Consider the following 20,423-nt stretch of genomic DNA (forward strand, 5'->3'; position numbering starts at 1 on the left):
GATGGCGCTTAGGAAACTCAGACAAAGCAGCTCAGTGTTTCTCGGGGGATTAGAAGCTGGGTGGTTCAGGGGAGCACCTCCACATGCAGGCCGGTTTTCTAGGCTGAGTTCTGCCTCTACTAGGCTGCACCCCACCCCATCCCCAGTGAGTGGGAAGTGACAAATGAGCCTGAGGAAGGAGGGGGGAGCTGGCGATCGATGGCATTAACATGGTGCCCAAATTAAATATTGACTTTCTTGGTTGACTCTAGGGACACTGGATTGATGGCTGAGGCTTTGCTGTGCCACCACAGGAGATGGGGACACACCATCCTGGAGCAGGTCCATAGGGAAGCTGAGGCCTGGGGAGGTGGGGCTCACCTTTGCTTCTGCCTGCTCAGGAGGAGTAGGGGTGAGGGCTTCAGGGAGCCTGGGGAACCATGCCTGCATCTCCACCTTCCCCATGGAGTCCAGAGTCCCATCCTTCCAGAAGGTCTTCCAACAAAGTCTGGGCTTTGTTGAGTGTCCCCCCAACCCCAATCCCACCTCCAGGAACTGTGGCTAACCTGAAGTGCAACAAATGAGCAGAATTAATCTCTGTGATGATACACATTATTGGGTCTCAGGACCCAGCCTCCCAAGGTAAGGCTGGTTATTTCTGATCATTATGTCGGACCTTGGGGAGGAGGTAGGAACAGCCTCTCTATTCATGGAAATCTTCCATCATCCTCTCCAGCTAATTCACTTTCAGAGACTACAGTAGGCCCTCAGCTTTCTCTCCTTCTTTTCTTTTTTTTTCACCTGTTCTGAACAAAGGCAGTCTCCCCCTTTTCAAAGTTTCACTTCCAGAACTGCCTGTAGTCCCTTGATTTATTCACCTCCCACCCCACTCTACAACCCACCTCAACGCTGGTTCTTCCCATAGTAACGACTCCAGCCCAGCCCCTCATTCTGAGTTCCAGCCCTGTGTGCTCCACTGCCTGCTTTCTACTTGACATCCCCACTTGACCATCTCAAAGTTAACATGCCTGCTGTGGTTTGAATGTGTCCTCCCAAATGCATGTGTTGGAAACTTAATCTCCAATGCAATGGTGTTGGGAGATGGGTCTAATGGGGGGGGGCATGTTTCAGTCATGAGGGCACCACCCTCATGAATGGATTAACGCTGATTATAAAAGAGCTTGGGGTCTGGCATGGTGACTCATGCCTGTAATCCCAGCACTTTGGGAGGCTGAGGCGGGCAGATCACCTGAGGTCAGGAGTTTGAGACAAGCCTGGCTAACATGGTGAAACCCCGTTTCTCCTAAAAAAAAAAAAAAATACAAAAAATTAGCTGGGCATGGTGATGCATGCCTGTAGTCCCAGCTACTCAGGAGGCTGAGGCAGAAGAATTGCTTGAAACCGGGAGGCGGAGGTTGCAGTGAGCCAAGATTGCATCATTGCACTCCAGCCTGGTCAACAAGAGTGAAAATCTGTCTCAAAAAAAAAAAAAAAGAGCTTGGGTCTTTGAATTCAATCTCTTGCTCTCTTTTTCTCTTTCTCTCTCTCTCACCCTTCTGCCTTCTGCCATAACATGATGCAGCAAGAAAGACCTCGCCAGATGAGGCCCCCACAACCTTGGACTTCCCAGCCTCCAGAGCTGCAAGAAATAAATCTCTGTTCTTTATAAATTACCCAGTCTCGGGCATTATTATAGCAGCACAAAACAGACTAAGACAATGCCCAAGGCCAAATTCATGACTGTCTCCATCAAAGCTGGTCCTCTTCCTGTACCTGTAAGCCAATGCAGGGTCGTCCATCCAAGTGTGTAAGACAGAAGGCCTGGTGCCATCCTTGGCTCCTCTCTGATACCCAGTCCACACCAGGCGCTGAGTGCTGACAATTCTACCCTCTACACACATAGAAATTCCATTCCTCCTCCACAGCGCCCTCTAGTTAAAGTCTCCTTCACGCACATCACCTCCTTACTGGTCTCTCGGCATCCACCCTCACTCTTCAGTGTCCCTGCCCCCACCAATCCATTTTCCATCCACTCAAGAGAAATCGTGTTGAGGTAGAAATCTGATCATGCCAGTCCCCTGCTCAACACTATTCCTTAGCTTCTCACTCTCCTTAAAGGCCAAAACCCTCAATGGAGTCTCCTCTGCCTAAGACACTTAGCATGTGTTTTGAGGACCTGAGAGGGTGGAAGTCTTCCTGGCGAAGGTGGCCTTGGAGGAGTGGAGGGAGGAATGTGGTGGGTACTGGGGACTGGATCTAGGAAAGCCCCAACTGGGGACCCCATGAGCTGCCAGGGTGGGCATGAGGAAGCCCGAAGGGAAATGAGTCCAGAGAAGCAGAAGTCAGCAGCATCCCGCACCAGGTCCTTCCTCAGGCCACCTAATTTCCTTTTAATTGGTGCCTAATGGAAATGATTTAAGCCCAATTGAGTCTTCATGTGTCTGTTCAAATCTAGCCTCAACTTGCTTCCCTTCTCCCAGAATCTGGGGCTGCAGGGGTGAGGGTGAGGGTGCACCCTTCCCCCAGCCCTGCTGAGGGAGGCCTGATACCAGTCCACAGGTCTCCTCAGGACCTTCCCCTACTTCCCCATACCCCTTCCCTCCCCACTGGTATCCCCAGGATATGTGGAGTCCAGGAACCCTGGCTTTGGACCTCCTTTGTGCTGGCAACTTTCCCTCCATCAGCTCCTCAAGCCCTCTCCATGGCCCCATGAGGCAGGCTGTGAGAAGTACCTCCTTTTCACAGAGGGCACTGAGTTCACATGCTCAAGGTCGCTGCCTTTGTTCTGCCTACAGCTGTGCTGTCCAACATGGTAGCCTCATGGGGGTACTGAGCAGTCAGAAGGTGGTGAGACTGAATTGAGATGCACTGTTTGTATAAAACACGTGGCCCATGTGTTTTATACACGAGATTTCCAAGACTTAGTATAAAAAAAGAATGCTAAATATCTCAGTCATTTTTATATTGATTATATGTTGTAATGATTGTTTTTTCATATATTGAATGAAATATATTATTAAAATTAATTTTGCCTTTTTAAACTTTTAAAGAATGGTTACTAGAAAATTTTAAATCACATATGTAGTTTACACTGTATTTTTATTGGAAATCTCCCAAGGTCTGTTCTCATGAAGGTAGGGACAGTCTGCTCACCCTTGACCCTGCCTGTCTGGAGCAAGGAAAGGCTGCATCTGAGCTTGTGTGGGCCTCAGTCTTGTCTCCTCATCCTTTGGGAGAAGACAAGTCACTTTCAGCACCCTGGACAGCATCCAGGGCTGGCTTCCCATTTGGGGTTGAGGAAGGAATAACTGTGGGAGGAGTAGATTAACACCTACAAAATGCTTCCAGTGAATCATCTCAAGTCATGCTCCGGATATTCAGTAAGGGAGACCAGGTAGGGATTGTCATTATCCCAGTTTTGCAGATGAGGAAATCAATGCTCAGGGAGATTTGTGTATTCCACCCTTCACCCACTAAAGATCCACTGATGCCTGCTTCATGTGGGCCTCTGAGTGCACAAACCAGAGCAAGGCCAACACAGATGACAGCAGTTCTGTGTGATCAGTGCAGTAGCGACAGTGCATGGCAAGGGCTGTGGGGGCCCCCGTGCAGAAGTTAGGGGGCCAGGGAGTTAGGGACAGCATCACACAGGGGGCTACTTGGGCCAGGTGTGGAAGGCTAAAGGAGAGTTTTCCCTCTGTGAGGAGGGAGCTTCAGGCAGAAGGAATGGTGCATGCACAGGCACAGAGGTCAGAGAGATGGGCAGAGGAGGGATGCAAGGGCCACATCACCAAGGCCCTTGAATTCTAGGCTAATTCCAGGATCTGCAGAAGGCGTCTGAGCAGTGGCCTGGCCAGATCTGCATTTTGGAAAGATCACTTGGGCCATGTGGATGAAGGGCTGAAGATTGGAAGCAGCGAAAATGAGGGCAATTATGTGAGAAATTTGAGTCCAGGAAAGAAATGACAGGTTGTTAGATATTAGCTCAAATGGAAGGGCTATGGGCCAACTCATTTCACAGATAGGGAAACCCAAGTCAGACAGGGTCCAGTGGCCTGTCCAAGGTCACACAGCAGGTCAGTGCCTGGGGCTAGGGAGGGACAAAGCCCCTACGCCACGAAAGCTAAGTGGCTGGTTCCAAAGCCAGCAGGGGCCTCTGCTGGCAGCTGTGGTTTGTGTTTGAGCCGAATCAACAAGGTAAATACTAAACTTCCTCTTCAACCAGATGCAAATCAAGAATGGACAGGAGGACAGGGATGTGCACATCGCATCTCAGCCCCAGAGGGCCCCAGAGGTGGGGACCAGCAGAGCACAGAGGTGCGAGCACAGGAAAAGGCACTAAGAGGGCCTTTAGGGTGGTGGTCAGAGGAAGGTATGGCCCAGGATGTGGAGCAGGGTCTGGTGGTACACAGTCAGGGATGGGGGCTTTGTTTATGCAACCCCCCTTCTAGGAACAGGCCCCTCTTTTTTGAAGACCTGCTCCCTTTCCCCCTCTCGCATGGCTCCTGATGTGACTGCCAATCACAGTGCCCCAGCCTCCTGCCTGGGGCCAACCAGAGCCTTTCCTTCCTTGGGGGTTTTCTAATTGGAATTCAAGAGAGAAAGTTTCTTTCCCTCTAGGGGCAATGCAGAGTGATGGGAGCTGAGAGGAGGAAGCCTGGCAGGCCCGGGGGAAGAGGCCTTAAAGGATGAAGCCAATACACATTCGAGAGCACACCAGGAGAGGATGAAACATGTGAGGTGGCATTACTGATCCCAGGTCTCATCACCAAGGCCAGCCACACTTGCCCACCACTGTCCTTGGCACAGCACACTCTCCTGGGTGAACAAAGCTCCCAGGTGCCTAATCTGGCTGACATTGGATTCTGCCACTCCCAGCCACAAGTCCCAGTCACAAGCTCTGGGAGCTTGGGAAAGTCATGTCCCCTCTCTGAGCCTTGATTTACTCATCTGTAAAATGGGGCAGTCACAATGCCTACCTTGAATCAAATGAGGTACTGCTTGAGGGAGCTCTGTGTACACTTAGGTGCTGGGGCCGCCCGAAGGGAGGGGATGGAAGGGTGAGTCGCAGGAGCTCTGAGGGTCTAGGAGCACAGCCCTGAGTGGACTCTGCCCGCACGGCTCCTCTGACCAGGTCTCACAGCAGGCAGAATTGGAATGAGACTGAGAGCAAGCCTGTGTCATCAAGGCCTGCGAAACTCTGAAGGGGCCTCCACCCCTCCTCCAGTTCCTCCAGGCAAGCCATTAGCTGTGATACCCCCTACTCCAGCAGTCAGTCACTTCTGTCACCCCCACCCAGGCTGCTGCAGCACCTAACCCTCCCTTAGCTGTCCAGTGACCTGTGTCTGTATCTCCAAGCCCCTGGGAAGGGACCCAGAGGTGCCCATGTTGCTAAATGACCAGGTTAGCAAGGATCTGTGACCTTGCTAACTGTGCCCCCGCTCCAGCTGCTGCCTGACTCCAGAAGATGTTTCCACATGTCATCCTGTGCCCCCTCTTTCTGGGCACCTGAGAACTGAGCAAGAATCTCCTCACTCAGGCATGTAACAAATCCAACTGAGCACGAGCCTCCAGCCCCTGGCACCAAGCCAGCCTGGCTCCTGCACCCCACCCCACCCCAGCCCCGGCCCAGCTCAATACCTGCATCTCCACCACAACCAAGCACCTTCAGCTCCCCTGCAGCCATGGTCAAGTTCCAAGAAGCTGAGCTGAAGCCCTACCTCCAGCAAGCAGGGGTTTGAAGTCCCAGCTCTGCCTCTGACTGTGGCCTTGAGCAGGGCACTTCCCACCTCTGGCCTCATTTTCCTATCCACAAAATGGGCAACCTAAAAACTTCCAACAGGGTTGTTGTGAGGGGCCAGGGGACACGTGTGTGAAGCTCCTAGCTTAGAGTACTACATGAGACCGGCTGCCACGTGGTAACAGCTAATCCTTCAAGAGCTTGTCCTGTCCCAGGTATCTGCTGAACACTTTACACAGAGGAATGTTTCATCCCTGTAACAACCTGTGAGATGGGCACTGTTGCCATCCCCATTTCACAGATGTGGAACCGAGGTCACTAAGCCCTATCTTGGCTCTAGCCCAGGCAGTCTGGCCCCTGTGCCCCAGTGAATGGCAGCCACGACCATCACAGCCACTAGGCAAGTCCAGCCATAACAGGTCCCTCCCACATTTCTAATCTGCTACCCCAACCCAGATGGGGAAAGGATGGGTCACCCAGAGAGTCAGGGACAAAGATGGGCTCAGAGCCCAGACCGTCCCCTCCCAGGAAGGGCTGGCCTGACCCCATCACATAATCTGATGAGACCAAGTGAGTGGAACCCAGGAGACAGGAACAAAGTAGGGGTCCCAGAGCTGGGCCTTTACCTGGGGGAAGCAAACAGCTCAGCAGCAAAATCCACAGAGTGAAGTTTATTCCCAACAAAGTTTCCCCTCCCCCCTCCCCAGCCCGGGACAGGAACGGACAGGCTGGGCTGAAGATGGGGTTCCAGTGGCTGAGGGGCCTCTGAGAAACAATGAAGGGCCCTGGGCCCCCAGGCCAAGCCGTGTCTGGCTCCCCCAGCCTGGCTGAGTCCACGGCGCCTCCCTGCCCAGCCCCCGGGAGAGGGGAGAGGGCGCTGGCTCCTGGGTAGTTCCAAAGTGGAGTGTGAAAATAGAGAGATATATATATTTATATGCAGTGGGCAGTCCAGCGTGGCACTCACACCTCTGTCTGGAAGTCGCCATCCGGTGGTTCTGTGGGCTCCCAGGCTGCCGCCCGGTGCAAAGTCAGCCGTTCTCGGGGCTTGGGGGGCAGCGAACCCAGTGTCATGGATTTGAAGGTGCTCCAGCTCTGATGGCGCCGATGTTGGGACAAGCTGGGGCGCTCCCCGGGGCTGGGCTTATCCTGTGGAGGGAGCAGGAGGGGCCCATGGAGATGAGCCAATATCCTCACCCGTGGTACAGAAGAACAAACTGAGGAGGCCCAGAGAGGGCCAGTAATGCCCAAAGTTACAGAGCAATCAGTGTCAAAGCAGAGCTCAAATACAGACCTGCCTGGTTCCAGGATGGGGCTCCTGACCCATTCCCAGTGGCCCCCGGGACACATCTCCTGCTGACCACTCTCCCTCCCAATCCTAGAGGACCTCCACCCCTGCTCACCATCTGTGGCACCTTCCCCACCCACTGGGTGGCCCCAGACTATTGCCCATGCCATGGGAGGCCCTTGGTGAGGCAGGCTGAAGTTGCCTGGGAGGGACAGGAGGGTAGGGAGGGCACAGGTCTCTCAGGCCCACCTCACCCCACCCAGCCCAGGGGGACTCACGGTGCACACGTTCCGCTCGGCCGCCCCACCCGAGGACACACTCCACCGCTTCTCCCTCTGCAATGGGGGCCACGGGTCAGGCTTCAACCCCAGGGGCCGCTGCACCAGGTCAGGCCCTGAGCTTTGGGGCAGGGGCAGCCATGGGAGGAGCCCTCACCTTGGCCGTGGACTGGCTGCGGTAGCGGTCAAAAGTGTGGAACTTCTGGTTGAGCTCGTGGTAGAGTTCTGAATGCCGTTTCCGGGTGTGCATCACCTTCTAGGAGCCGCAGGGCGTCAGAGGGTTGCTCCCCGGGGCAGCACCATGATCCCCCCCCTGCCCAGGGCACTCAGCACCCTGGCCCCCCCACATCCCTTCCTGCTGCCGGCCCCTCTGGGACAAGATCTAGTTCTCTCTTCACGTCGGAGCTATGGGCTTGGGCAGGGAGGGAATCATGTGAAGATCCCACGGAACCCACAGGCTTAGGATCCTGGGGTCAGGCTCTGCAACAGAGCTTGGACTAATTTTAGGAGTGAGCCCTCCGGGGACAGACACCACAGACAGATGCCCCACTGCCGAGCACACACACGGCCCTTACCTCAAAGTCCAGGTCTGAATACCGTAGTTTCTTTCGCTGTGAAGGAGCAAGAAGGAGGCAGTGGAGGAGAAAAAAGCTTTTTACCACATGCAGGGGCTTTAGAGACAAGAAGCCTGGCACCCCAGGGGTCTGCCTGCTGTACCTTCCCCCCAACCCAGGCCCAGAAATTGGGGATCCTCATGGGGCAGTTTTGCAGGCCTCACCGCACACAGACAGACACACACACACAGTGCAGACTTCCAACATGGCAGGGCCAGATGCCCACATGGAATCAGAGCCTAGGCTCATTCTCTGTGCCCTAGAGCCTACCCCTGCATCCATCCCCATCTTGCCCCATTCTCTCTGCCAGCCATAGCTACCCCTTCCCTTGGAGCCTTCCACTTGCCTGCAAACACAGGCTTTCAGAACCCTTCCACTGACCCCACATTGCCCCTTTTCCTGCCAAACCCAGCCCTGCCTCCCTGGCCTCTCTGCCCCCTCATGCCTCTCCCGGCCCTCCTTGCCCCAGACCACTTCCAAGGCTCCAGTAAGCTGTTCTGCAGCCAGTGCTGCTCAAGAAAGAGACCAGAGAGTCTTAAAATGTCGGCACAAGGAGACCCATGAAACCAAGGCCGACTTTCCCAGGCTACAGATGGGGAAACTGAGACACAGGGAGGTGAAGGGAATTGCTCCCAGGCCTTCGAAGGTGATACTTAGGACCATCATTTAGATCTCCCAGGCCTGTGGACATGCTCACCACCACGGGCCCATGGCACCCTTTCTCCTGGTTTTCCTCCCCTCTACCTGCCTGCTTTCTCCTCACCACCCACCCTGGCTTCTCTAACACTAGGCCCTCACACTCTGCCCTGGCACCTTCTCCTGCCTGTACCACACACATGTGTATCCTCCCCATCCCAACCACATCTCTCCTTCTGGGGGCAACAGGGTACCTCTCCCTGTCTGATGCCGCACGGGCACTGCACAAGCAGCTCACATCAATGGAAGACACTTGTAATTCCCCGCCCAAACCTGCTCCTCCGCCCATCACAGTTGCCCACGCCAGAATTCTGGATGTCATCCTTGACCCCTCAAAGCGCTGCTGCATTTGCTGCTGCCTCCCACACAAGGAGCCCGATGTCCGCCCTCCTCAGTGGCCAGCAGACAGGTGTCCACGGAACAAAACCCGCCGTGACGCCAGGTGTGCCCTTCTCGACGCTGGTGTTGCGTTTTGTCTCTGTTATGCCTTCCTGTTTTTGCCATCTGTGGCAGGAGCAGGCACCAAATGTTCCAGAAGCATTTTGGGAGAAAGACTAAACTTTCGAGCCCCTAGCTACTAACTTAATTTTGGTCGTGTGGAGGATAAGGAGTGGGTTTCTGAGACCAAGCAGGAACAGCCAGTTGTGGCTAAGCCATGACTTCTGCCCCTTTCCTTAACCACACCCCCTTCATGCCTCCAAGAGAGCTATAGAATGTTCTAGAGTTCCACAGCAGGCCACTACCATCTGTCTGTTCCCAGCGATCCTCTGCAGGGAGTAGACCCGAGGAGGCCAGAGGGAAGGAGGAGCATTCACAGAACACACACAGGCAGGGGCATGGAAGGGTCTGCTTTTCTCAGGAAGAGAGAGGCAGTTACCACAGGTCTGTGGGCAGCACCTGCAGCTGATTTCAGGGGTGCTAACAGCAGCAGTCCCCAATTATCTAGCACTTTCTACCTGTTCTACATGAAAATAATGCTTTATATCACTCAGTCCTCAAAACAACTCTACCAAAAGACTGCTATGTTATTCCCACTTCACACACGAGAAAACTGAAGCCCCATCATCTCGCTGCCAATCACAGAGTCCAGATGGAACTCAGACCTGTGTGACGAGGAGGCCCAGGCTCACCCCCTAGTATATGGCTTCCCCAACAGCACAGTACGTTGCCTGAGCCACAGTCTCCTAAAATGAGGACTCATCCTAACCCAGTCACCCCAAAGTCGGCCCTAAAGCAGGTGCGAATGAGTGGAGAAGTGCGCTTCCAGTGCGTGAAGCCCCAGCCTGTGAGGGATCCACAGACACCATGGAGCTGCCACGTGCAGAAATGGAGGGAGAAATGCACAGTGTACATGCACCCAGTAACTCACACAGAGGCCGCTCTGGGGAGGCTGAGGCTGTCCCCTCCTGGCTGCAGCCTGTGATTGACGCCCAGTCTCAGACACACAGCAGGCAGACCTCCCCCTCCCCCATTCCCTCCAGCCCCTCACCTCCAGGGAGCCCATCTTCATGGTAGAGCCGGGCACGGTGCGGGGCATGGTCCGGCTGCGCTCCCCTGGCTCGGGCACTTGGCGGGCGCTAGGTGTCGTTGGTGGTGGTTGGAAGGTCATTCCATAGGGGTTCTGGAGAGACCCATATGCAGGGCCCAGCCCCAGGCCCGAGTGGTCCACAGACAGGAAGCTGGGGTAGCCTTCAGTGTGGGCCACTGTCTTGGCAGCCCGCCGGGGGGTCCCTTCGGGCCGGGCCCTGGGGGCATCCTCACCACCTCCACCCCCACCGCCAGGCTGCAGGCTCAAAGTCCGCCGGGGCAGCACCATGTAGTCCCCCTCAGAGCCTGGCTCGGTGGGCCGCAGCCATGTGAGGTCCAGCTGCCGCAGGCCACCCTCCCCACACATGTACACAGGGTTGGCCTCCTGAGGGGGCGGCGGCTCCCCCAGCCCTGGTGAGGCTGCCATGGGCACCAGGATATTCCCAGGCAATGGTGAGAAGCTGAGGCTGCCCTCAGGGCCCACAAGGCAGGACTTGGGCTCCTCATCCTCGTCCAGGGACAGGCGGGATAGTGTGCCCGTGATGGTGGACGGGTTGCAAGTGTTGACCTCCTTGAACAGAACTGGGGACAGGAGTGGGAGGGAGGGGGTGAGTCCTGAGGAGGAGGAACCTGCACGTGCCCTTGCCCAGGCTGGGGAGGTACCAAGTCTCTGCACTTGGACAGGAAAGGAAACTGGGTCCTGGAGAAATGGCTAGGTGGCTGGTAATCTCTCACATACAAGAGGGGTTAAGAAGGTAACTGCTCCAAAGTCCCCACAGTGAGACAGGGCAAGAAACAAAGGCAGGGCCCAGCTCCCAAAGTCCTGGTGCAGGTCCTGACCTTGACCCCATAGCCCAGGACTGTCAAAGGGCTTTATCTTCCCACCTCCCTGGGCAGCAACTCCCCAAGAGACAGAACTGGAAAGAGATTCTGGTAAGAATCTGGAAATGATATAATAACATAACATTCTGTGCCAGGGGTCCTGCTAAGGATGCGACATCCCCTAATTCATGCATGCCCCTAAGCCTCCCACCTGTCCTGGGAGGACAGAATTCTGTAATTTACAGGTGTGTTAACGGAGGCTTAGAGAGGCAGGTTGTTTGCCCAGGGCCATACAGTAAGGGACATTCGCAGCCTTGCATCCAGCTCAGGGCTGTCTAACTTCAAAGCTGGACTCCAGCAGCCAGAGCTCCATCAGGGCCTCCCATGATGGGGCTTGGGGCCTCCCCTTCTTCTCCAACCCCAGGGCCATTCTCAGCTCTGCCATGGCACACTCACCTGTTTGACAAGCCAGATCCACATCCTTTTCAAAGTCTGACTATAGGCGGAGAGGGAGGGGCAGGTGGGCAGAGGGAGGATTAATGTATCAGGGTGGGAGGGGGCTCAGGCCCTCCCCAGCCAGCTTTGCCCAGTCTGCCTGCCTGAGGGCTGCCCACGGCCCACAGCCCACAGTCCAGCGGAGCCCAGGCAAGGTCTACCTCAGCCCCACCTGATGGCTGGGAAAACTGAATTGGGGAAGGACTTGCCCAATGCCACCCAGGTGTTAGTGGCTAAGCCTGAATCAAATCCAATCTCTGTCCCAACCCTGCCATGGATGGGGAAGGTGAAAGGTCTAGGGCAGGAGGACTTAGGTGGGGGGTGCCCAGAATCCACCCAGGCCCTGGCCAGGCCCCCTAACTCACCAGGATCTGCAGCTGCCCATTCTTACACGAGTCAGGGGAGTCTTCGCTCTCATCAGCCCGGCACACGCCCATCTGGCACTTCACCACATCCTGGACCTGGAGACAGAAGGAGCCTGCTGGGCCTGAGGCCACTGCAGGGCCCCCGGCCACAGCTGGCTGTGCTTCCCCACCCAGATGCCCAGGCAAGTGTGGAAAGAAGGCAGCACATCCAGCCTTGGGGAAGGTAATGACGCCTGGGTGGGGTGCAAGGGGAGAAGGAGACCCAGAAGGCCAAGGATAAGGCTAGGGGACAGTGGTGGGTACCCCAGGCCATCAGCTTCCACACCAAGGGCTGCCCAGCTGGGGCCTGGAGCACCCCAGTCAGGGCCTCAATCCTCCCATCTGCACAGTGGGGAGAAGCCAGAGGCCTGGCACAGTGTGGTGGGCACGCAGGGGTGGGAGAGGCCCAGCCCCACCTCTCGGCGCAGGAAGCAGTGCACAGCAGTGATGACAAAGCCCTGCGCGGAGTTGAAGACAGCAAAGAGGGCCTGGAAGAGGACGGAACGGCGGTCTGTCATAGCCAGGACGGCAGACATCCAGGTGAGCGCCAGCAGGGGCAGCACCACGCAGGAGCTCCAGAGTGAGGCCCTGAGGGGACAGTGGCAGAGCCCATCAGAGTGACACTCCAGGGGACAGGATGGCTTGAACCTAGGCCTCCACTCAGCTGGAGCCCTTCAGCTGCCCAAGACTGGGAGGGCCCCAAACCCCAGGGCCTCAGTAACGTCCCCAAGCAGAGAGGGGCTGAGGAGCTGGAGCCAGAGAAACAGGACAGAGACAGAAAGCAGAGAACCACAGGGTCAGAGCAGGGACCAGGAAGGTGGGGATGGACGCACAGACGGCAGTGGGACCGAGCCACAGACAGTGGAAAGGGAGAGAAAAGAGAAGGTAGACAGAGGCAGTTGCTATTTCAGCCCCAACTTGCACAGAATCATCTGAAGAGGTTTTAAAAATGCACAGGCCTGGACGGCTCCCCAGAGCCTAACTGGGGAGGCTGGGGAGAGGGAGAGGAAGAGGGACAAAGAGACAATAGCCACAGTGAGAGAGAGCATGCGACACCTAGTCAGAAAGAGTCAAGAGGCAGAGCACACGGAGGACGCCTGAGCACGAATCCTCAGGGAGAAGATGGGGGGCCAGGACCAGTGAAGCAGAACTCCCCCCACACACAGGGAAGGTGCCAGGCTCCCAGGGACTGCTCAGAGCCCTGGTCAGAAGGATCAGAGCTGGGGCTGGACCAGACCTACACCTCCCCGGCCTCCCTGCCAGGGGAGTGCAGAACAAAAGCAGATGGGGCCTGGCATCCAAACCATTCCCACCCCTCCCCCACCTGCTATAGCACATGAGGGACAGCAGGGCCACCATACCCTCCCGGGCCAGGTGCCACACTCAGCCCACTCTGCTTCACAAACACCCCCGGTGGGAGAGTCAGGCACAGCTCTGGGCAAGGCAGAGGGTGGCACCATTCCACAGAGACAGCCGGGGGAGGCCAAGGCAGAGAGACGGGCAGGGGGCCAAGCCCTGCCCTAGGAAGAGCAGTTCAGGGCTGTTCAGCCTGGCAGGGGGTGGGCATAGTGGGCTCTGAAGCCCCTGGAGGTGGAGCCAAGACCAAGAGAGGGTCTAATCACAGTAATAAGAGCTATGCTGATTAACCGCCAATTCTCCACCAGGCCCTACACTGAACACTTTACATATATTACTTCAAATAGTGATCAAAACAACTCCAATTAACAGGCACGGGGATTATTATCCCAATTTACAGATGAGGAAACTGGAGTGTGCCCAGCTGGGCAGGGAGAGGCACAGTTGGGATACAAACACAGCTTGACCGACTCCAAAGCTCAAGCATCGAAACAGCTAGTGCAGACGGGGTGAGGGAGGCAGACGGCATGCCCAAGACAGAGGGAGCTTCAGAGTGACCGTGCCAGCCGCCTCCAGAGGCCCTGACCTCCCTGACCCTGGAGGTGTGCAAGATAAAGCTGGACCTCACTGGTCAGGGAGGCTGGGATGGATTTCCGGCCCTGGGTGGGAGGTTGAGCCTAAGGTCTTGTGGATTCCTTTTGCCCTCGCATAGCTGGGATTTTAAGATTCTCAGATGCTTGGGCGGGGGTCTCAGTGAAATCATTCTCTACCTCCATGATTCTCTGTCTCCAATTGAGTGTGAGATTCAATGCCTCCGAAATGCTAAGTCTCAGATTCTATGACAGATGATAAGACTCGATGATTCACTCATTCTAACATTCTTAGCTTCTGATTGTCTTATTCTAAGATTCTATCATTCTAATTCTAAGGTTCTATAGCTCAAAAATTCTAAGGGCTTAAGATTGTCTGAGCCTCTGAAGGTTGGGGGTGTGGGGCTGTGCAGGATAGAACATTAGCTGGGAGTGGGGGCAGGGGCGGGATCCAAGGGTGGGCGAAGGAATAGGGCACCTGTGGGAGGCACAGACATCCACTCCTCATCGCCTTGGCCACCTCTTGCTGAGCCCTTGAGAGTGTGTGGCGACTGGCAGGAAAGGGCAAGCTTTCCAGGGCACTGGGCTGGTATCCCTCCTCCTCCCCCCACCATGGGCACTGCCCCCCCAATTCCTCTGCCCCACCCATCCCCACCGCCCCCCAGGGGGCACGACTAACATGGCGTTCCTGGCCGAGGCTGAGCTGAGCAGGGGGCTGGGGACCGCTCCACACGCTGAGCAGGGGAGGAGCAGGCTGGCCCAGGGGCACCGCTCCGACCTCGGGGGCGGCACAGACATGGGAGAAGGGGGGAAACACATGGGAAGCCAGGAGATGGGGCAGAGTGAGCCCCGAGTGGGGTGGGAGGGGAGGGCAGACGAGAGAGAGAGAGCTGGGTTAGGGTGGGTGAGGGGCTGCGGCTGAGCACTCTGGGTGCCCACCTTGCCTGCAACCTTGATGCACCAAGGTTGGGGAGCCCCGGTTGGATCATCGAGCCCTGAGTCTCCGAGAGCACCCACGTCCCTCCCTCCCTGCACCATTTCCAGAAAGGCCAAGTCTCAGAGGCCCTCCCCTTACCCGGCCCTCTGCTTCTTGGATTTGTCGGAGATGCCATCACGTGCCATGAGCTTGTTGAAAACGATGATTCCGATGAGCATGTTCACCTGGGGGCCCAGTGGAGTGGAGTGGGGGAGACAGGATCACCAGGTGCCCTCCTGGCAGGGAAATCCCCACGTGGGAGCTGGAGTGCAAGGAGGAGGTAGAGGGAGAAACAGGATGACCCTCTGGGGCCACGCCCCTTCCAGGATGCTGAACGGGGCACGTACCAGGACAATGACGGCTGCAGGGCCCACAAAGGCGTAGAGCAGGCCGCCCTCCAGGGACAGCCAGCAGCTGGGGTGGGGGAGAAGAGGGGTGTCAGACACCCAGCAGGCTCCCTCCCCACCCTCAAACACCAACCCTCAGTCCTCCCAGGCTCCCAAGCCCACATCACCAGTGCAGTCTGAGCCCCAGATGGTGACAGCGAGCCACTGGCTCTGGCTGAGCCTTGGTTTCCCCTCCAATAGAGGTCCAGAACATCAGGCTCATCCCCCAGTGCTCTCATGGGGATGAAACAAGGCTGACTCCTGAACTAAACAGTCCCTTAGGGATGACCCAGTCCCAGCACATTCCCTCAGTCAGGGAAACTGAGGCTCAGAAATGGGAGGAATTTGCCCAAAAACCCACAACAGGCATGGGCCAGGATTTCAGCCAGCTGCCCAGTCCAGTTCCCTAACAGGTCCACTAACCCCTACTGCCCACCACGGGAGGGCCACGTACTAGCTGGATGTACCGTATCCTTTGGTTCGGGTAAAGCCAACAGACACGGCCACCACCAGGGCAGGCAGACCTGGGGGAGTGGGGGCACCAGAGTGAGACAGCTGTGGGTCTTCAGGGCCCCCTCATTCTCCCAGACTCCCAGCCCAGCTGACCTCTGTGCCCAGAGAGCTGGGCCAGGGCCAAAGCTGAACCTCTCTTGCTGCCCCTGCCCACCAAGGCCCAGCAGCAGAGTCCAGCACTGGCCCTGCTCACCCCAGCCCAGGCAGAGGAAGCGCTTGCGAACGAGGCGGGTGCGCATCCGCCCAATGACAGCTAGGTAGGACTGCCAGGCCTCGGTAAGCACCCAGCAAAAGGAGGAGAGAAAGAAGAAGTGCAGGAAGGCAGCCGTCATGGTGCACACGCCCTGCAGGGAGAGGGAATGGGAGGGAGTGGCCCTGAGCAGCCGCCAGGGCAGGAGGTGCCGGGCTTCCCACGCCCGCTGCTGGGCGCTGCCACGGCCGCCCACCTGAGCCCCGCCCCCCACAGAGCCCTGCCAGGCACCCCCGCCTTCCTGCACCCACACACAGCACGACATGGGCCTGGTGACACACACAGCACTTGGCATCCAGGGAGGCGGGTGGGCAGGCCGCCCACACACAGACGGGGCTGGCAGGGAGGGGGACAGACGTGAGCACCTGCCACGTCACAGCCGGGCAGGACCCGTACCTGGCATGCACAGTGCTGGTGCTGTGCAGAGAAGGTCAAGGGGGCATGGGGAACAGTCTGCACCAGTCATCCACAGGCAGGTGGCAAAAGAGGCCTCGCGCAGGCTCCCACATGCTCACAGACATGAGGAGGCCCAATGCCACCTGCCCAGCACACACCCGGCACTCAGCTCACACACACATTTACTGATGTTCACAGAAGTTCCTCACTCGAGTACACACCTCCTCTCCAAGTCCTCACATATGGTCTCACACACTATTTCACACACACTCATCCCAACATGGGGCGCTCACACGCCACCTTGAGGGATGTACAAGCAAACACACTGCGTACTCACCACCCCTTCACCCACTCACACCCCTGGCAGCCCTGGAAGCCTGCACCTGCCTTGCTCAGCACCCGGGACTGGCCCACGAGGATCAGGATGTTGGATGCCAAGATGGACAGGCAGAAATTCAGCAAGATGATGGAGCGTTCAGATTTTATGAACCTGCCGGGGTACAGCAAGCAGGGATAGAGGCGCTGGCTGCCCCACCCGACCTGGTGTGGCTGGCCACCTCCCACCCCACCCCACCGCCACCAGAGGCAGGTGTCAGGCCTACCTCCAAAAGGCGGCATAGATGGCGAGCAGGGTGAGCAGTGCCATGCAGGACACTGCACAGCCAATCACAAGGGGGACCGAGGGGGAGCCCGCCAGCTCCAGGGTCTAGGGGAGACGGGCAGATGGTCAGATGGGTTGCTGGGAGAGGGTGGCTGCAGGGGCCCCGTCCCCTCATCTAGCACAGACTGGCATACCCGCAGAGAGAAGGGCAACACCTTCGTGCCGTTGTACTCATGCTGCACAGAACAGACCCGGGTATCCATGTGGACTCATATTTACACTCAGTCACCACACTCTTCCACACACAACCAGACATGCACACACACATACAACTGGCCACTGCTGCACACCCCCAGGCAAGTATCATTGCTGTGAGCACAATCCTGGGGCACAGACATCCAAGTGCACTCCCATAAGCGCACCTGCGGATGCACATTCAGGATCACCTGGGCGCCTGCCAACACCATCACTGATGGCTGCTGGAAGCCCAGGGCCTCCTCTCTTGCCCAGCCCAGGTACCTCCGTTCCACTCACCAAGTCCTTGGGCGGCTGGGCCAGCACAGCAAAAGTGGACAGGTGCTGGCACTGGCAGCGGGTGTGAGCTGCCTGGGTCTCCAGGGTCTGGCAATTCTCAGTGTCCCAGTCTCCTGAGCTGGCATCTCTTGGGTGGGGACAGGAGAGATGGAATGAGCTCCAGGCCAGCTACGTGGCCCTGCCCCCTGTTCTGGCCACTGCCCAAGGACAGGCTAAATCCACATAAGGCCATATGCACAAGGCAACAGCATGGACTCCCAGGATAGGTTCTTGACCCCTTAGGCTAGGATGGCACCAAAAATCCCTCTTGCCTCTCGGCAGGAGACTCCTTTCTGATAAGGGGCCCCAGGGCTGCTCCCTTCCTCACCCAGAGGAGCCACCCAACTCACGCTCTGGAGTAGTCCCAGCTGGCGCAATGGGGATCCGTGGTGCCCTGGGGAGCAGAAGACATGAGTACAGTTAGGGAGGAAAACTCACCAGCCCCGACCACCGCCCAGGCCGTGGGGGCCACAGCAGCTCCCACACAGGTCCAAGGTTCAGTCCACCGTCAGGGACAGAGACAGGCCTCTGGCTGCCCAGGCTGGGGTGCGCCCAGGGTTCCCACGTGGACCTCCACTCACATTGATGATGTAGGAGAGCTCCACTGTGATGAGGGGCTCAGCTGGAGGCTGGGTAGGGGGCCGAACAGTCACTGTCATCACCCGGGATGTGACGGCCAGTGGGGGCCTGGGGAACAGATACTGAAGTCAGTTCCTGCCAGCAGGTGCCAACCCCAGTCAGAAACCCTGAAGCCGCTTTGGATGGTGGGGGCAGAGGCTTCCGGGGAGCCAAAGTCCAGGGGAAGGCCTAGCTCAGTGGGGTCCAGGACTTCAGGTGAGGTCTAGAGCTCTGTCCATCACCCTCTGGATGGCAGCCCAGCCTCCGGAAGCAGCATGGATGTATCTGAGAAGCACATGTGTCCAGAGCCAGGCAAGGGGTCTCTGAAGGTGCAGGAGGCTGCCATGGATCTCTCTGCAGCCAGCACCGGCTCAGTCCTCCCTGTTCTTACCTGGGCCTTCCTGCACCCGCAGCAGCCCCATCCACCCATCCCCAGGACTCACCTGGGGGGCGGCAGGATGAGGCCAAGGGTGCGGTAGAGCACAGCACCGATCACAAAGTAGGAGGACTCATCAGGGTCTGCTGGGAGGAGGCGCTGGTGGGAGTGGCCCGGGCCAGGGGGCACCGTTCCTGGGCCCCTCCCCCTGCCGGGGCTGCCTGCTGCCCCAGATGTAGCTGGCTTCCCTGGGGAGGAGAGGCTGAGCACCTCCTTGGGCAGGAAGAGGCGGTCCTCTGAGTGCCGCACCCAGTCCTTCATGCCCCGGCGGCCCCGCATGGGGAACGTGATGTCGCTGGACACAGCTGAGACGGGCTCTCGCTGAATGCTGATCACTGCAGTGGGAGGAGGGTGGGCAGAGACAGACAGAGGGGCAGAGACAAAGAGTGGCAGGGTAGACCAGGGGAAGAGACAGATGTAGGGGAGACACGTACCAGGAAAGGTAGATGGGGACCCCGAAGTTGGTCCAAACACAGAGACAGAGCGATGTACACAGAGAAACAGACAACACAGATGAAGGAGAGGATGGAATGTGGAGAGAAAGATACAAATATGGGGTTAGGTAGAGGAAAGACAGATCCTCCTTTCAGGACCCCCTCCCCTGCCTGCCTCCTTGTACCCAGGTTGTCCGTGACAATCAGAGAGCTCTGGAAGGCCTTGAGAGCATCGCCCACCAGGTGAATGAAGTCCTCCACGACACGGAGCAGGTGCACAGAGCCAGGGGACACCTGGGGACAGAGAGTGTGTAAGGGTGCAAGGCGGGGTAGGTCCCAGGAGGAGAAGCTGGCAGCTGTGCCCCGCACCTGCTGAGCATCGTCCCACTTCTCCTTATTTTCTGCGTCCACCATGAAGCTCACCACCTGGAAGAAGCGCTGGGGAGAAAGCAATGAATGAGTGGCAGGGGGTCCTCACCCCAGGGAACAGGTGGCTCCCCCACTACAGCCACACTTGCCACCCCTGCAGCAGACTCTGCCTAGGAGCCTGGCCTCCCCGCTTAGTTTGGGCCTTCTCCACCCTCCACTCTCCTTCCTCCCAGGTGGTACCTGCACATCATCAGCCGAGGGCACGTAGGTGGCCCTCTTAAAGGTGTCAGTGACATTCCTCAGAATGTCCACAGAGAAGAGCAGGTCCCCGCTATAGTAGGTGCGCCGGGCCAGTAGCTCCTGCAGGCTTCGCACCACCTGCGACATGCCCTCACCTGCCAGCATGCGCTGCCCCTTGGCCAGGTGCTCCCTAAGCTGTAGGTGACATGGGGGCCACAGTCACTGAAGTGTCAGGAGCTGGAACCAGACCCTGGCCCATCCCACTCCAGTCCACCCACTGCTTGCATCCACGGGGAGAGAAAGGGGGAAAGGGTCAGAGAGGCTCAAAGGGGCGTACAGGGGAGACAGAGTACAAGGAAGAGACTCATAAAGAGAGAGAATCCCAAAGGGTACTTTTAAAAAGACAGAAATAGAAACACCTGGAGAAAAAAGGTGCTCAGATGTACATATAAAAGATAGAAGCACAGTATGGGAACAGGGTACCTCCCCAGCCCAGAGGGGTCATGTACATTCTGGAGTGTAATGAGCATGTGTGTGGGTGCACACACACACATGCACACACACACATGCACACACACGCACACAGTCTCTCTCTCTTTCTCTCACTCTCTCTCAACACAAGTTCTAAATGCATTCACACAATTAATACCCAGTTACAGTCAAACATGTACACACATTTGCTGACACTACTCTTACCCCATGACTGGCCCTGGGCTGGGCGCTGGGGACACAAAAATAAATTCAACTTTTCCCCTGCCTTCCAGGAGGCCCCAGTCTAGCAGCACACACAGACACTTGGAATGAGCACCTAATGACTGAGGAGCTCATTCTGCAGGAGCACAGAG

General features: G+C 57.2%; 1 protein-coding gene and 1 long non-coding RNA gene across 15 annotated transcripts in view; one reads left to right on the top strand and one right to left on the bottom strand.

Moving 5' to 3' along the window:
- Nucleotides 1-417: 417 nt before the first annotated feature.
- Nucleotides 418-1,652, top strand: LOC105708419 (uncharacterized). Its single transcript, XR_001105300.2, has 2 exons — nt 418-621; nt 1,562-1,652. It is a non-coding gene; the product is annotated as an uncharacterized LOC105708419 (long non-coding RNA).
- Nucleotides 1,653-6,375: 4,723 nt separating this feature from the next.
- The window catches only part of ADGRB2 (adhesion G protein-coupled receptor B2), a 36,672-nt gene continuing 22,624 nt past the window's right edge, over nt 6,376-20,423 (bottom strand). For 7 of the 14 annotated variants that reach the window (XM_064363606.1, XM_064363605.1, XM_064363604.1 and 4 more), the window contains 22 exons: nt 19,579-19,773; nt 19,339-19,407; nt 19,155-19,263; nt 18,543-18,870; nt 18,063-18,168; nt 17,832-17,875; nt 17,443-17,569; nt 16,910-17,013; nt 16,695-16,797; nt 15,855-16,005; nt 15,603-15,672; nt 15,110-15,176; nt 14,862-14,947; nt 14,466-14,564; nt 12,257-12,428; nt 11,802-11,897; nt 11,398-11,437; nt 10,082-10,701; nt 7,858-7,893; nt 7,440-7,538; nt 7,283-7,339; nt 6,376-6,865 (listed from right to left, as the gene is read on the bottom strand). In XM_064363606.1, coding sequence (XP_064219676.1) covers nt 6,680-6,865; nt 7,283-7,339; nt 7,440-7,538; nt 7,858-7,893; nt 10,082-10,701; nt 11,398-11,437; nt 11,802-11,897; nt 12,257-12,428; nt 14,466-14,564; nt 14,862-14,947; nt 15,110-15,176; nt 15,603-15,672; nt 15,855-16,005; nt 16,695-16,797; nt 16,910-17,013; nt 17,443-17,569; nt 17,832-17,875; nt 18,063-18,168; nt 18,543-18,870; nt 19,155-19,263; nt 19,339-19,407; nt 19,579-19,773 — 2,964 coding nt within the window. In that variant the 3' untranslated portion in view covers nt 6,376-6,679. The remainder of the gene's footprint in view (nt 6,866-7,282; nt 7,340-7,439; nt 7,539-7,857; nt 7,894-10,081; nt 10,702-11,397; nt 11,438-11,801; nt 11,898-12,256; nt 12,429-14,465; nt 14,565-14,861; nt 14,948-15,109; nt 15,177-15,602; nt 15,673-15,854; nt 16,006-16,694; nt 16,798-16,909; nt 17,014-17,442; nt 17,570-17,831; nt 17,876-18,062; nt 18,169-18,542; nt 18,871-19,154; nt 19,264-19,338; nt 19,408-19,578; nt 19,774-20,423) is intronic. The other 7 variants (XM_064363614.1, XM_064363609.1, XM_064363613.1 and 4 more) reach the window with 5 other exon arrangements.

The sequence above is a fragment of the Aotus nancymaae genome, unplaced genomic scaffold (assembly GCF_030222135.1).
Source record: "Aotus nancymaae isolate 86718 unplaced genomic scaffold, 86718_ANA_hifiasm-v0.15.2.pri h1tg000053l, whole genome shotgun sequence".
NCBI lineage: Eukaryota > Metazoa > Chordata > Mammalia > Primates > Aotidae > Aotus > Aotus nancymaae.